Below are 17225 nucleotides of genomic sequence, written 5' to 3' on the forward strand. Positions count from 1 at the left end.
AACATTAGTACATGCACGAAGAGACACGATGACCCTTTTTTCTGACCTCTATGTATTTGTTCTTCTAATCACATCAAGAGGGTGTCGAATGGGAGACTATTTTGTTTACTGTTTCTGCATTAGGTGGGCAAGATATGCTCTTTGAGTGGGCTACGATAATGAGAAACAAAGAATACCTCTTTATGTCTGTGAAGGTTCTCAGTCATCCAGGTCATCGTAGTCAAAGGAGTTTGCAAAGAAAAGCGTCTGGACTTCTTTAAGTTGCTTGAAGACGTTTCACCTCTCATCCGAGAAGCTTCTTCAGTTCTAAGGTCAAATGGCCGAGAGTCCCAGATTTAAACCCAGTGGGAGTATCCCCCCAAAGAGGGACAAAGGACCCCCTGGTGATCCTCTAATCACATGAGCCAAGGTGTGAAAGCGGGTGTGGGACCTAATCAGCCAGGGTTTCGGGTGAGCTCATTGTGAAACCTGGCCCCACCCTGTCATGTGAATTCCTGAGGTCAGATGGCCCAGGATGTGAGTGGGCATTAAGGCGTCTGGGGAGGGAACTCAAAACTGGATTATAGATGGCAGACAGTTGGTGTCGTAAACCACCGCCTCTGTTCAAAGATGGTCGCTCACAGTGGACATAGATGGCCTCTTTCACTCCTCTTTCAAACCATCTGTCCTCTCTGTCCAAAATGTGAACATTGGCATCCTCGAAAGAGTGACCTTTATCCTTAAGATGCAGATGGACTGCTGAGTCTTGTCCTGTGGAGGTGGCTCTTCTATGTTGTGCCATGCGCTTGTGAAGTGGCTGTTTGGTCTCTCCAATGTAGAGGTCTGGGCATTCCTCGCTGCACTGTACAGCATACACCACGTTGTTGAGTTTGTGTTTAGGAGTTTTGTCTTTCGGGTGAACCAGTTTCTGTCTGAGTGTGTTGCTGGGTCTGAAGTACACTGGGATGTCGTGCTTGGAGAAAACTCTCCTGAGTTTCTCTGATACACCGGCTACATAGGGGATGACAACGTTGTTGCGTCTGTCTTTCTTATCCTCCCTCGCTGGTGTCTGATCTTCTTTTCTGTGCCTCTTTGCTGACTTCATGAACGCCCAGTTAGGATAACCACATGTTTTGAGTGCTTCCTTTACGTGTGTGTGTTCCTTCTTTTTTCCCTCAGGCTTAGAGGGAACATGTTCTGCCCGGTGGTGTAGGGTCCTAATTACTCCAAGTTTGTGTTCCAGAGGGTGATGGGAGTCAAAGAGGAGGTACTGGTCCGTGTGTGTGGGCTTCCGGTAAACTTCGATGTTGAGGTTGCCATTCTCTTCAATGTGCACGGCGCAGTCCAGGAAAGGCAAACAGTTGTCCTTTGTGTCTTCCCTGGTGAACTTGATGTTTTTATCCACGGCGTTAATGTGCGCAGTGAAGGATTCCACTTCTTGTGTTTTGATTTTGACCCAGGTGTCATCTACATATCTGTACCAGTAGCTGGGTACTCTTCCTTTGAAAGAGCCAAGAGCCTTCCAATAGGTGACACGGGGGAGCCCATGGCTCCCCCGTGTCACCTATTGTAGCCAACCTTTACATGGAGGAAGTGGAAAGGAAGGCTCTTGGCTCTTTTAAAGGGAGAGTACCCAGCCACTGGTACAGATATGTAGACGACACCTGGGTCAAAATCAAAACACAAGAAGTGGAATCCTTCACTGTGCACATTAACGCCGTGGATAAAAACATCAAGTTCACCAGGGAAGACACAAAGGACAACTGCTTGCCCTTCCTGGACTGCGCCGTGCACATTGAAGAAAACGGCAACCTCAGCATTGAAGTTTACCGGAAGCCCACACACACGGACCAGTACCTCCTCTTTGACTCCCATCACCCTCTGGAACACAAACTTGGAGTAATCAGGACCCTACACCACCGGGCAGAACATGTTCCCTCTAAGCCTGAGGGAAAAAAGAAGGAACACACACACATAAAGGAAGCACTCAAAACATATGGTTATCCTAACTGGGTGTTCATAAAGTCAGCAAAGAGGCACAGAAAAGAAGATCAGACACCAGCGAGGGAGGATAAGAAAGACAGACGCAACAACGTTGTCATCCCCTATGTAGCCGGTGTATCAGAGAAACTCAGGAGAGTTTTCTCCAAGCACGACATCCCAGTGTACTTCAGACCCAGCAACACACTCAGACAGAAACTGGTTCACCCGAAAGACAAAACTCCTAAACACAAACTCAACAACGTGGTGTATGCTGTACAGTGCAGCGAGGAATGCCCAGACCTCTACATTGGAGAGACCAAACAGCCACTTCACAAGCGCATGGCACAACATAGAAGAGCCACCTCCACAGGACAAGACTCAGCAGTTCATCTGCATCTTAAGGATAAAGGTCACTCTTTCGAGGATGCCAATGTTCACATTTTGGACAGAGAGGACAGATGGTTTGAAAGAGGAGTGAAAGAGGCCATCTATGTCCACTGTGAGCGACCATCTTTGAACAGAGGCGGTGGTTTACGACACCAACTGTCTGCCATCTATAATCCAGTTTTGAGTTCCCTCCCCAGACGCCTTAATGCCCACTCACATCCTGGGCCATCTGACCTCAGGAATTCACATGACAGGGTGGGGCCAGGTTTCACAATGAGCTCACCCGAAACCCTGGCTGATTAGGTCCCACACCCGCTTTCACACCTTGGCTCATGTGATTAGAGGATCACCAGGGGGTCCTTTGTCCCTCTTTGGGGGGATACTCCCACTGGGTTTAAATCTGGGACTCTCGGCCATTTGACCTTAGAACTGAAGAAGCTTCTCGGATGAGAGGTGAAACGTCTTCAAGCAACTTAAAGAAGTCCAATACCTCTTTATGATAACCTAAAAATCTCATTTAAAAAAAGGTGACAGTGTGCTCTTGTACATATTACCTATCCATACCAAAGCCAAATACCAGCAGTATATTCAGTTTCATATCTGAAGCATGTACTCATTCATTTCAGCTAACCGTGAATTCATTCATTCATTCAACTAATTTCCTTAGGGATAAATAAAGTATGCTGATTCTGATTCAGCTCTTTCTTTCTTTTTCTATCAGTTCAAGCATGCATTTATTTCTGTTAGTTAACCTCTGAGCTTCCTCTGCTATTTCTTTATGTAGTTTTAATATTTTCTGTGCAGTCAAATTGGTTTTTTTTCTCTTTTTTTCAAATCAGCTGCATCACACTCTATATTGTGTGTACAAATGCATAAAATACTATACAAAAAAACAGAACAGTAGTAATTAAGAGGAGATAATGAACACTTCTTTTTAGGATTTACATTTCATGCACTTACTTGACATTTTGACAGGGACACTAAATCTGTGTTTCCAAGTAAACACGCTGCGGTGTGAAGTCCAAAATGATCACTGAACAGAAAGTTTTACATTTCCCCATCGTTGATTCATTGTTTTAACCCTTCAAAGCTAAGCGTATCAAATCTGATACATGTGTTTTTGTAAGTCTTTGAGACTTCTACATTCCATCGTGATTTTTTCTCCCAGAAAAAACAAAATAAATTGCATGAAAGATTTTCTCTTTAATTAGATTATTTCATGGTTCAGAGTTAACTTCATATCTATTTACGGTTTGCTGGTATTTAAAGTGATACAAACATAAAATAGGAAGAACTAGTAAAGGTTTGATCAGTTTTTATTCTTACAGAAACAATTAAAAAATATATTTATGGCCAAAAAGCTGACTAAGAAATCTTTTTAAATGTTTTATTACATTCATTATTAAATGTTTTTTTTTAATCTAGATTCGTCACATCACGGCAATGTAAAATTTCAAGGTATTTACACACTTACGTGCTAAAAAGAACTTAACCTGATTGTAATACGTACATTTATCCTGAGCATATTTCCCTCACTGTTTTTTGAATAAATTATTTGAATGAATTATGTTATTCCATTCAACTGAGTTTAAGCTGCATTTTTCCCAAAATGGAACTCAAATGGCGTGTGGATGGATGGACGATATATATGATTCTGATCAAAATATTATATTGTTGTCCTAGTGATTTCATTACCATATATTATTATGGTATACAATGTAAAGAACTTGCATGTTGCATTTACAGTTCTTATGTTTATATAGAAATGTGAGCATTTCTCTGGCACGTGACACTTTGTGCTTGGCTTAATGTTCAGTTTTACCATCCTTTCATAATTTCAGTGTCATGGTCCTGGGTCGGTGACCCAGTGTTTTTGGTTTTTGTACTTTTACTTTTGATATTTTTATGTATTATGACTGTTGTGTTTTGGTTTCCCCAGGGTTTAGTCTGTGCTCCCTCTGTTTGGTGTCATCCCTGCCTGTGTATCCCCTCTAGTGTAGTCAGGTCTCTGTGTTTAGCCCAAGTCTCTGAGTCTGTGTCTTTGCGTGTGTGTGTGTGTGTGTGTGTGTTTTTCCTGTTTTACTTTGAAGGTCTGTGTCTGATCTCAGTATGTTCAGTTTACATTTCCCCTGTCCCGTCATGTCTGATTACTCCCAGCTGTGCCCTCCTGTGTCTCATTCCCTCGTTATCCTTCTGTGTATTTAAACCTTGTGTCTGCCTTTGTTAGTTGCTGGTTCGTCTGCGTTTTCCCCCTCTGTCGTCCAGAGTGGTTTTCCTGCGTCTGTCTACGTCTCCCTGCATCTCGGTTTGTGTCTCTAGGTTTCAGGTTTGTTTTCTATGCTTAGTTTTCCCAGTTTAGGTTTACTCAGTTCTGTTTTTCACCACCCTCACCTTTGTTGTATGAGCATGCTCCATAAATAAAGCTTCCTCACCTCAGTTGTGCCGCATCTTGGGTCCTTTAATAATTCCACACGGCTCGCCTCGCGAACCGTGACATTCAGAAACAAAATTTACAACTAATGACAAAACCTAGAATGCAAGACATTACACATGAGAGGAAGTAATCCAAAAATAGAGTTCTATAAATGTTGTGATGCAGATGCTATCAAAAGCAATGAATCGACCTGGCAAAAAAAGAGTGGTAAAGTTCGCCTGTGGAATTTGATATGAGAGAAGATGGGTTTCTTCTGGATAAGAGAGCAGCTTATTTACTGCCACTCTGAGCTGGAAATATTAACACGGATGCCAAATCCTGGTCAACGTATGCAAGTTAATGCAGGTGGTTGTCACTGATTTGACATATTTATTGTTCCTAGACCAAATCTTTGAGCGTAACAAAGCCTGAATCCACCCTTTGGGTGTCTCTGTCTCTTTATATTGGCTTCAACTCAAGTATGGAGAGTGTCACGTTGGCTCGACCCAACCATTTACATTGTTCTCTGCAAAGATCAGATGCCTGCCTGTGTCACCAGTTGAGAATTCAAAGGAAAAAATTTTAATAAACCATTTTTACTTGAAATATTTGTTATTGGATCAGGAGTGGAAATGTGAGACTTACAAATTATCCATCTTATATAATCTGCAATTTTCTTTCAGCTCTGCCACTCCTGAGAGAGACTTAAGTCGTGTCTATAACTGGCAGCTCAATATTTATCAAACTGAAGAGCCAGGCTGCAGTTTTAATTAGACATTCTCTACACACAGAAGCTGCAAGAGGCAATTGCACGACAATTAACAGTTACTTTTTACTGTCACTCAGCTTTGATAAAACAGATTAAAAATTTAATATGTTCCTCATAGTCTGATTCTCCATCTTCTTGTCTTTTTTGTTTCCCCCCAGACACTACAACAGATTAATTGTCAGAGAAATACATTGTAAAATTAAGCCTGTACGAAAGATCCTGTTGCACTTCAAAAATCGCCAGAGCACACAAGTGTGTGTTCTTCAGTACACTCGTCATATTGTTGCCATTTGTATTTTCCTGTCACTCGCTCTTCAGCAGGGCTGACATTCCCAAATGACAGGCTGAGCCGAAGCTTAACCGTTCATGAAACTGTTCTTGGAAAAAAATTATAGGTGATCTTAAATCAGACTGCTAAAGAACTAAATATATTTGGCAGCTTCTCCTGCTCTAATTTGGTTTGTAAGTGCAGGTTGCCATATGGAGCAGCTGCTGCAGCATTTTCAGCATTTGTGAAGGAAGAAATTACAGCTTTGTTAAGCTCAAGATGGGAAACCAGTATGTTTACTTTAACATACAGTATTTGTTGGTGTTGCTTTTGTTGTCTTTAAATTCTTAAGATACATACATTGAACAAAAAACACAATTGTAAGGTAGAAATGCACAATTTACTGAACTGTATAGTTAAAGGAAATATTTTAGGACTCTGCAAAGGCAAAAAGAAAAAAAATATTTTCATGTCCACATTACCAGTAAGGACTCGCACATGATGACGATAGGCTTTCTATCAGACGAGGCTCATCTGTTCAGTGAGTCCTCTTTCAAATCAAATATGATTCAATATTCTAGTCTATTAGTAGCACAGTATTGAGTATTGTTGAGAGAAATTTAATATTTCTTTTAAAATAGTTACTTAAAGTCCACAGTTGCAGTATGGGACATTTCTGACATATTATTTGGAAAGAGGAATGCAGTATTTCAGCAGTACTTGTATGGTCTGTTAATGCTTTTTTCTGGTTTCCTATAATATTACATATAAAAAAGGGCCATATATTCCAGATGGCATGTGGAGATGTAATGGATTGATTTGATTAATTTTTATTGAAATCAAGCTATCAGAATGATAACTGTGAAAATTTATTACGGCATCAGCCAGCTGCTGTTAATAATAATCATTTTATTCTGCAGATATCATTTAGCCAGAATGGCTGCTACAGGATAAGAAAAAACCTTCCCCTTGTATTGGTCCAGATGTAGATTTGGATTGATAACTTTAAAAAAAATCTGTCAAACCTGAACTTGGTGAGAACTGTTACCTTTACAGACATGAAATCTTTTTTTTTTTTTTTTTTGTTTATAGCACGTAAGCTGAAGAAGATTGGACAACAGAAAAGCCCAGAAGAAGATCATGGTGCTCAGGATCCAGTGGAGGTTATCCCGAACGTCTCTCCTAAATCTGGTGTGCAACTGAACTCCCACCTGGTCTTCCTCAACATCCTGGAGTCCATTGAGCCAGAGGTTGTGAATGCAGGCCATGACTATGGCCAGCCGGACTCCGCTGCCACCCTGCTCACCAGCCTCAACGAACTGGGAGAGAGACAACTTGTCAAAGTGGTCAAATGGGCAAAAGGATTGCCAGGTAGGACAGTGGTTGCAGCAGAGGTGATAAGATGATCTTTTTTTGCTTTTGAGTTATCATTAGCAGATGGATCCAGTTTGATCTTTAAGAGATTAGTACACCGGATGGCCTGTCTTTGTGTCTTCGCCCAGTCTCAAACAGAGGCTATCACTTTTAAATTAAAAGTTAAAACTGTTACTCGTTTAAGCAATCGGCAGACACAGAGCAGCGTTAGTAATTGTGTTTAAGAAATACATGTACATCTGCTCTCAGCTTTGTTATGGCCTCTACAAACTCCTGACAAAACTGTCTAGCCACTCTCTTTCACTGTGCTCATCCAACTGTATGTCACAGAAACGGCTCCATAATGTAAATTGAACATTTGTGCTTACGCAAACCTAACTATCCAAAAAATTATTGTCCAAACACAAAACCTGGACTTCGCACCTTTGCGTAATTGGCTGGTGATTTTGTTTCACTGTCATTAACCAGCATGAAACTGGCTCGTCACTGTCTCTATGTGATTTGGTGCTGGCAATGTAAGGTTCTGTGGGTTTATGAGAGCTTTTTCACTGAAAAACAGCTGCCTGCTGATGAGAGCAAAGAGAGTGAATGAAACCAATACAATGAGCGAAAGAATGCCAAAATGCTCCAAAGAGCTCAGGGGAACTGAAGAGTGAGGTGAAGATTACTATGGCTTTGTAACTACAAGCCTCTCATCCCATACAAGTATTATTTGATCAGTCGTTAAGATGAAAAAAGAAAAAAAAAAACACTCTAAGACAAATTATTATTTTTTCTTCAAATTCTAAATATGATTCGGTCTCGTAAGAGCCGTCCAACCTGTAAGACAATGAAGCGAAACAGCTCTCCTGATAGATTTTTGAGCTGCAACCTGTGGCCTTTTTTCTTTTGTCTGATAGGAAAAATGTAACAGGAGAAAAGAGGTGTCACTGTGCTCATACACCTGGACACAAAACCCAGATGGACTGTGGTGGTAGAGCTTGATGATTCTCCCCACCAAAAAAAAACACCTAAATGGAAAAAGAAATCAGTTATTTTCCAGTCACAGAAAACTATTCTTCTCCGCCTACCCATAATTAAATGTTTGAAAAAAGATGTTTTAATAATTTGCAAGCACACCCGCATATTAAAACACAACAATGAGGAAATTCAAACATGTGCAGCAGACATCGTTTTAATGACTGTGATTTTGCAGCTATGTGAAGATTTAGCAGTTTTGCCTGTAGGTTGTTAGATAGATGCACTTGTGTGTGCACCATTCTGCAGTAGATACCATATGACCACTCATACAGGTACTGATGACATTCAAAATGTTATGCAGAAGACTAACAAACTGATAATGAGATCTCAAAACCAGTACATGAAAAAAGATTTTAAAAGAATAATTAAGAAACTAGACATTCTAATAAAAAAGCCAGATTGATTGGAATGAAAAGAATTGGAATTTGCATTTGATGATTTCAGACCTCATGGGCAGGCTGTCCCACTGGTGTGAAGCATAAAATCTAAAAGCTGCCTCACAAAAAGTTTTTGACCTGCTCTTTGGAACATCAGGCCATGTGCCAGATGACCTGAGAGGCAGTTCTGGTGCAGGTATGGCAAGTGAATCACACAAATAGTCTGGTGACTTTCAGAACAAGCATGAGCATTTTGCAATCTATACAGACACAATTATTGGCACAGACAAATAACATTCAAGTTCAAGACAGGCATAATTTGTTCCTCACTCTCTGGTTCTATATTCTACACTCACAGAGAGTTTTCAAACAGATGTCACTTGACCAAGCTGAAATGTTTTAGTTTCTGATCGCTGAATTAAAGTTGTGTACTCCAGCCTTTGTGTACAGCTCAGAAAGAGAAACAGCCACACAGCCAAGTGTTTTTATTTTTTATTTTATTTATTTTTGCATCAGATTAAAAATAGATTTGGTGACACGTTATACTTAATTATGAATCAAAGACAACACAAAAGTTTGTTGTTTGGTGTTTGGGGGGAATTTTCTATAGACTTTAAGATTTGTTCCTGGGGAAGTCCCTAGCCACAGGCTATTCATTCTTTCACCCATTCACTCATTCATGTTTTTATTTCCCCCGTTGTGTCCTTGGAGAAGGCTGGATGCCTTCCATTCTGAGCAGCTGGAGAGACAAGAGGGAGGGTATTCACTAACGGTTCACTAATTTCTTTTCTCCTCTTTCTCCCATTTCTCCACCTTTTCTATTACTGTTTTAAGGCCAAACTGTCTGCATTTGTCCTGGACAACAAGAGAAGCAAAATCCTTCACAACATTTCAGCTTCTGCAAAACTTACTGGCTGAAGTAGAAATATCTGAGTTTAAATGATTAAAGATTAAATAAAATGGTAAAATGGTAAATGGCCTGTATTTGTATAGCGCTTTACTTAGTCCCTAAGGATCCCAAAGTGCTTTGCACTACATTCAGTCATCCGCCCATTCACACACACATTCACACACTGGTGATGGCAAGCTACATTGTAGCCACAGCTGCCCTGGGGGGCACTGACAATTAATGTCTTAATTTTTCTACTGTAACTCTGCATTCAAATGAGTTTTTACTACAAGACTCATTCCCCCAGTCACACACACATTCAAGTGTTTTTTTCTCTACCTAAGCACCTTGTTAGCATTCACACACACACACACACACACACTGATTGATGCATTGCTTAGTTTCAGTTAGTTTCCAGAGTGGATTTTCTTGTCTCTATTGTATGGAGAACATGTGTCAGAAGCAAGATTTAGGAAAATCGGTAAATAATATTCCAAGTTCACTAAATCATTTCAGTTCAAAAGCCTAGTTTTTATTGTTGTTAACAAAAAGGATTTTTTCACATCTAATTTGAGTTAGTAGTAGTTTAGTTTACTATAATAACCTTGGTTGTGGGCATCGATCTACTGACCTTCTTTTCTCTCCCATTCTAATTCCCAGCCACATGCGTCCCAGTATTTTAAAACATTAAAAAGAATCAGCACGTCCTGTGTCATTATCAATGACTTAGTATAAAAGACAGATGTTAGTTTTAGTTAGTTTTGACTAGTTGTTTTAGTTTTAGTCGACTAAATATCATAAGATCATAGTAGACTAAACCTAAAGTTGGTTCGGAGTTCCTCCACACGAAATACAAAGCATCTTCTTTTACTTGACATCAAATGTCAAATGAAGTCCGTATACTCTTTCCTTCTTCATTGATATATTTTGTCACATTTTGATAAGAAACAGTAAGTATGGGAGCTACATGAGGCCTGATTGGATCTCGTCTCGTTCCAGAATATTTTCACCTCGTTTTTACTTATTGACACGTATTTACATTGCATCATAGTTTTTGTCCTCGTGGATTATTTTTTATTTAGTTATCGTCTTGTTTTCTGAAGAAAAAAAAGGTAGTTGACAAAAACTAACAAAACATATTGGTCAACACGTCTGTACATCATAGCGAAGTCATATTATTTGCCAGATAAAAATGGCAACACTAACATACTCTCGAAGTCCAGCTCAGTTAGTTCGTTTAGCAGCGGTGAAGATTACCAAACAGCGATGGACTAAACTCTGTTTTCTGGGACGTGTGTCTGTCAGATTACTTACTCCCCTTACTTTAAACCATAACAATATCAAAATTGGATGTGATTTTACCAAATTAAGATGTACAAGTCCTATATGGTAGGAAATTACTTGTACAGAATCATTTCTTTTGCTCGTTTCATTGTTCATCCTCTTTTAAGTCTTGTTTTTCAACCCAAGGCGGTCATAAGAACAAACAGTCACATAAAGCTGTGGCTATGGCAACTCTATGCTCAATTGGTCGAACAAGTGAAAGGCTGCCGGTTTCTGCCCATTTGGACAGTTCCCTTCATGTCACTCCCTTTGCTCTTTCCCTGCTCTTCAGTGTGTTCTCTACTACCTGATCAAATAAAGTCTGAAAGGTTCCCTAAAAAATAATTTTAAAAAGTGTATATAAAAATGCTGAGCCCTGGCACAATCTCCAAACTCACATAATCAAACAATGAGTGCTTTGATAGAGTTTAGATTATTTCATTTTTGATTGTGCTTGTGTGTGTGTGTGTGTGTGTGTGTGTGTGTGTGTGTGTGTGTGTGTGTGTGTGTGTGTGTGTGTGTGTGTGTGTGTGTGTCCAGGTTTCAGAAATCTCCACGTGGATGACCAGATGACTATCATTCAGCAGTCATGGATGGGGGTGATGGTGTGTGCCTTGGGATGGAGGTCCTATAAGAATGCCAGTAGCAGGATGCTATACTTTGCCCCAGACCTTGTGTTCAATGAGTATGTCCAGCTCTGCATTCTAGAATTCAATAATCCTCTGAAAGGATTCCATTAGTGGGTCACTGACATGCTGTGCTCCTCATTATATTTAGAGATCACCACCAGCGAGCAAGCAGCTGCTCTCATTTGCCTTCATCACTTTATCTTCCCTTCTTTCTTTCATTTTCTTTCCCGTTCACAGACAAACAGAAAAACATATCCAGAGTTAAAAATGTAAAGCAGAAATAGTTTCAGGCTTTTTAAAAGAGCGTGTTCATCCAATTTTCTCCTTAGGTGTTCTTTTGTTGCTGTGAAATTAAAGTAAGGAACATTTTTTAGCATTCAGACTCTCATAACCCCGCAGAGTGCAGATGAATCCGATCTGAATATTTCAGATGTCAACAACAATGGTGATGTCTGTGTGAGAGTTAGTGGGGAATACTAATGTTTACAAGACATGAATTCTTATTTAGCTCCATCAAATGCTGACTGACACAGTCTGCTGGGAGTAGATAATACATATCCGCTGTTGTCTGGTTAAAAGAGTGTAAGCAGGTGATGTACAGGATCCTTTTACACAATAGTTTTAAACATGTGATAACTGTAGATCTTATAGAACAGCATATTTGTTACATCCTCAAAGAAATGTGCAATGTACATACACCAGCCACTTTATTAGGCACAGTATACCTGTTCAGTTTCAACAACCCATTATGTTTATGTGTTACAATTACAGCTAAGACAATCTGCCAAATTTTGAGGTTTAGAAAGGGGAAGAAAGATGATTTAAGTAACTTTAAATTGGCTTGTTTTTTGAAGTGTTTCAGAAACTGCTGATCTACTGAGATTTTCCTGCACAGCCATCTCTACAGTAGGATTTACTGAGTTCAGAAAACGTGAAATATCCAGTGAGTGGCTATTCTGGGTGAATGTTGATGTCAGAGGTCAGAATGTAAAATGACTCAGACTGCTTTAAGCTTATAAGAAGAGAAAAATCATTCATAGCCACTTGTTAGAACCAAGGTATACAGAAGAGTATTTCTAAACACACAATACGTCCGACTAGCCCAAGTTGGACATATTGTGTGTTCAGATGAGCAGTAACAGTGAAAGAAGGCACTGGATCCCTGAGTGCCACTCCTTTCAGCTAAGTACAAGAAACTGAGGCTGAAATTTGCATGGACTCACCAAAATTGGACAACAGATAACTGGAATAATGCTGTGTGGTCTGATGAGTCTCGATATCTGCTGTAATATTTGGATGGCAGCATGAAAGCATGGATCAATCCTGCCTCAAACAATGCAGCCTAGTGTTCGTGATGGCTGATGGCTGCTTTTCATCGCACCATGTCACAAACCTCTGATCATCTCACACTGATTTTTTGAACATGATAAGACGTTTGCTGTGCTCAAATGGCCTCAACAATCACCAGAGCTCAGTCCAGTAGAACTAATATGAGATATGGTGAAACAGGAGATTTGTATGAGATTTGTATCACGGGTGTGCAACCGATGAATCTGCAGCAGCTGTGTGATGCTAGCAGGTTAATGTGGACCAAAATATCCATGAATGTTTCCAGCACCTTACCATGAAGAATTAATAGTTCTGAAGGCAAAAGGCGGTCTAACCTGACACCAGTGAAGTGCACCTAATAAAGTGGCCAGTGGATGTAAATTTGAAAAATGTTAACTTAATCAGATGCAAGAATACAATATCAAAATCAGGCTTTTATGCTCATAAATAATGAGGATATTTTACTGTATCAAGTTTCCATAGTGACTGAAAATACTTATGAGTATGACCAGTTTTTAAATGCAAGCATAAATGACTTGCATTTTCATTTAGTATGTTCATATTTAAAATTGTTAAAATTGTAGGTAAAGGCAGCATCTTGTTGAACACAACCTGTTTTTTTTTTTTTAAATTATGAACTGTTGAAAAGACAGAACTTTAGGTAAGTTCTATTAAAGGGTTACTCCAGAGATGGCAGTTTGATAGAGTTGGAAGAGGATGAGACCCTGAGCCTTTAAAAAAAAATTTGTTTTTAATTGTAATAAACTCATATAAGCTCTTTCCTAAAATAAAAAAGACATATGTACTTTTAAGTATAAAAGAGTGCACGGATTAAAGAATGGAAAAGCATTGCCAAAAACTGGATCAAATGACTGGATTAAATGAGCTGAATGCCTGTGTAGTAGCTACACAGACAGGCATCATTTGGGGGGAATAAAATATAAATCAAAGCAACATTCAACAGAATGCAGAACTGATGTGACGTTTCAAAAAGTACAGCCATCTACGGCCAAAATTCAAATCCTGCTAAGTCACGGAAACGTGATTGTGACCACTTTGTTCAGTTGTTTTTCAAGGTGTGGTGAACCAGGAGCTTAGCTTTTAAGGACAGATTTGGGGCTGGTGGAAACCATAAAAGTCAGAAATGTGGATAATTTAATCTAAATGAAAGAAACGTGAGCAGCAGTGCTACTGCACTCAAGTACTCCTTGTCACCTTTGAAATTAGCCGCTTACCACTCCTACTCCTGCCGAGCTGGCTGTCCTTAAGAGAGGGTAAAAACCCTATTACAGTCAACATAATTGGAGAATTAAGACTCCCCCCACCCCCCCCCCCCCGAAGAGCATGAATACAATTCCCACAGTCCCACCACAGTCACATCAGATGTACATTTATCAGGCTTAATTTCATGGATATAATAAAACAGCATTACCACTTCAACATGAGACAGGCTATCAACTGCGATGCTATCGAGATGGAATTAAAGAGCAGTCATTTTCTTTTCAGTATCCAAACTATCACCATGAATCGGGGGGGAAAAACTTGCTCTAACCTACAATTTATTTTTACCTTGCCTCATAACTCATCGTTAACTTTTCCAGAAAGTCCAATATAATTGGATTATATGCTTCCTGGTGACTATTATTCATATATACCGACACATATTGGAAACTCTGCATTTATTTCTTGTGAGAAGGTGAACATTCAGCTCCATTTCATTTCCCTATTTCATGCCATTTTTTTTTCAATTTGAGTTTTTTTTCCCCCTGACATCTGTATTCTAATTCCCAAAATTTGCTTCATTCTGCCTTTATTTCCTCAGAATAAAAAATGTGAATATGTTCCAAACTGTCTTTTGCCGGCTTCATAATAAGTGACAAATTGATTTCGTGTTAGAAGAGATGGCAAAGTTTGATAACAAATGTCTTCTTCGCCCATCATTCAGGCACGAACATTAAATTCCCAATCAGCTCTCATCATGAACTTTGAGCTTAGGCTGGATGACCGGATTTTGGTGTAAAAGAGTTTTGTGTGTTTTTAATGTCCTCAGCACTAATGTCAAAGATGACACAGCACAAATCTGTATTGTTATAATGTGATTCAAAGACAGTGTGCCTGATGGAAATGGATTTAACCTCTGACATTCTTTCCTCTTCAGTAGTCACTGATTACTGGAGAAATGTCCAAGGTTTAAAGCAATTTCTCCTTCACCTCTTGCGTTTGAACATTCCCATTAGGTTACATCCCCTCATCCTGACCATTTTTTTTCTCTGACATTTGCAGACACAGAATGCACATTTCCACCATGTACGAGCACTGCATACGGATGAGGCATCTCTCTCAGGAGTTTGAGATGTTGCAGATCACCCAGGAAGAGTTTCTCTGCATGAAGGCCTTGCTCCTCTTTAGCATTAGTAAGTACTGTTCTGCGTGCGAAAAATGAAAACATGAAGAAGTGGACATACAAAAGAGTGAGTACAGTCAGAAATGAACGTGATTTATTTCTTTCTATTTTCACCAGTTCCCGTTGAGGGTCTGAAGAGTCAGAAGTACTTTGACGAATTGCGTCTCACCTACATCAATGAACTCGACCGCCTCATCAACTTTCAAACGACTACGAACACATCTCAGAGGCTCTACCAGCTCACACGACTCATGGACTCTCTCCAGATGGTGAGTTGATGAGATGTTTCTTCAGGCTAAAAACAAAAATCCTTATTCCAAAAAGATACATTCATACTTTTGTAAACGTTTCTAAAAAGCCTCACTTGTCTGGACACATGGATGCACTTTTACAAATTTGAGAGAAAAAAATGGAAAAACAGTGTAAAGCAGGAGCTGTAATTATATTACACTAAAACATTTGTTGGCAACACATCCACTTAAATCACAGAGGACGGAGTATTTTAATAGCTCATAAAAAACACACATCCTTCATGCTAGTATTGGAAAAGAATCTGATTACTTTAAAAAAAAAATCTCAGAAGTGGTCTTCAAGGCAGGAAAAGGCCTAATGGATGAGTTTACTATGATTCATATCCTCACATTTTTATGCCAGAGCGTTAACTGTGTGTATATGTGACTCATGTGCCCCAAGCTGTTGTCCAAATACTATGTGTAGTAAATTTCATCCACATTATGTAATTTTCTTTTCTCCTCTGTTTCAGACCGTAAAGAAGCTCCATCAGTTTACCTTCGACCTTTTTGTCCAGGCTCAGTCACTGCACACCAAGGTCAGCTTTCCAGAGATGATTGGAGAAATAATCTCAGTACATGTACCAAGGATCTTGGCAGGTTTGGCTAAACCAATCTTGTTTCATAAGTAGAAGGAGATTTTTAAAAAAAAAAAAAAAAATCAGAAAATGACTCATCTTGCAGCCTCCGTAAACTTTAACTAAGGCTTTAAACTGTTTCCCCACATCTTCAATCTGACTGCTTTTATCCCTGCCTTGTAATCACATTTTTATTGCTCAAGGCGTTTTACGTTTGGGGTTGTGTTTTTTTGCCTTTTTAGCCATAATTGAGATTGTTTCTTCAAAACTATTAAAGCTTTTACCTGAAGAGCTGTCTGACATCTTTTTATGACAGCTTTGTGGTTCATGAGATCATGAGAGGATTATTTGTGTTTTCTGATGGAGGAGAGATTCAGCTTTACATTTGCAGTTAAGTCTGTAAAACATGATCACCTAAACCTAGCAGAGTAAAAACACTGACTGTTTTTTGTGACATTGTTATGTATAACAGACAAAGAAATTACAAATCGTAAATAATATTCGGATTACCAAAGTAGGTTTTTAGCTGCTGCCTTGCAGTTCACCTATTCATTTCATGTTTGTGAAAGTGAGATTCCTGTATGGCTCAGTCACAATAAAGCCCACATCCTTCATGCTACAGTAGTAAAATTAGGACGTCAACCTCTTTGTGACTTGATACTTGCCCAATGATTGCATTTTATTTGTTTTCACATTCAGCGGTTGATTGCAAGTAGTTGTGGCAACCAACTATCCAGAGGTTAAGGGTGTTGCAGGCTCAACCTCTGGACAACCACTTTTGTGATCACAAAACAGCTGCACACCTAGTGAGAGGCAACCAGTCTCTAAACAGTTGCAGTCTGACTCTTACTGACTGCAATCTCTATCAGACTGGTGAACGTTTCCAAATAACTGCGGTCTGGTTTATAAATGCAGAACGACTGCCTGCGTGTTGCCATTCGTCAATCTATGCTTGCTATTTGTGGAGGAATTTTGAATTTCTGTTTCAAATCTATCAATGAGGTTCTAGTGAAACTCTGAATGTAAGTAGATAATGTGAATTTCTGTTTAATGTGAATTCCCTTGAATGATTTGCAACACCCAGTAACAGATTTATGATATGCCACAGTTAATTGCCGTAACACAAACAGATCTATGCTGTTTTATTGCAGTCACACCAAAGCTACTTTAAAGACAGCAACCGACTGCGAACGGTCGCAGATTTGGTCACTGT

At 39.4% G+C, this 17225-nt stretch overlaps 1 protein-coding gene across 1 annotated transcript in view; it reads left to right on the top strand.

Annotated features, from left to right (window-relative positions):
- LOC134636455 (androgen receptor-like) overlaps positions 1-16066 on the top strand; it is a 31163-nt gene extending 15097 nt beyond the window's left edge. The window contains exons 4-8 of the mRNA XM_063486439.1: positions 6892-7170; positions 11323-11467; positions 15024-15154; positions 15262-15413; positions 15908-16066. Coding sequence (XP_063342509.1) covers positions 6892-7170; positions 11323-11467; positions 15024-15154; positions 15262-15413; positions 15908-16066 — 866 coding nt within the window. The remainder of the gene's footprint in view (positions 1-6891; positions 7171-11322; positions 11468-15023; positions 15155-15261; positions 15414-15907) is intronic.
- The last annotated feature ends 1159 nt before the right edge of the window (positions 16067-17225 follow it).

This window comes from Pelmatolapia mariae, linkage group LG10_11, assembly GCF_036321145.2.
Source record: "Pelmatolapia mariae isolate MD_Pm_ZW linkage group LG10_11, Pm_UMD_F_2, whole genome shotgun sequence".
In the NCBI taxonomy this organism is placed as follows: Eukaryota; Metazoa; Chordata; class Actinopteri; order Cichliformes; family Cichlidae; genus Pelmatolapia; species Pelmatolapia mariae.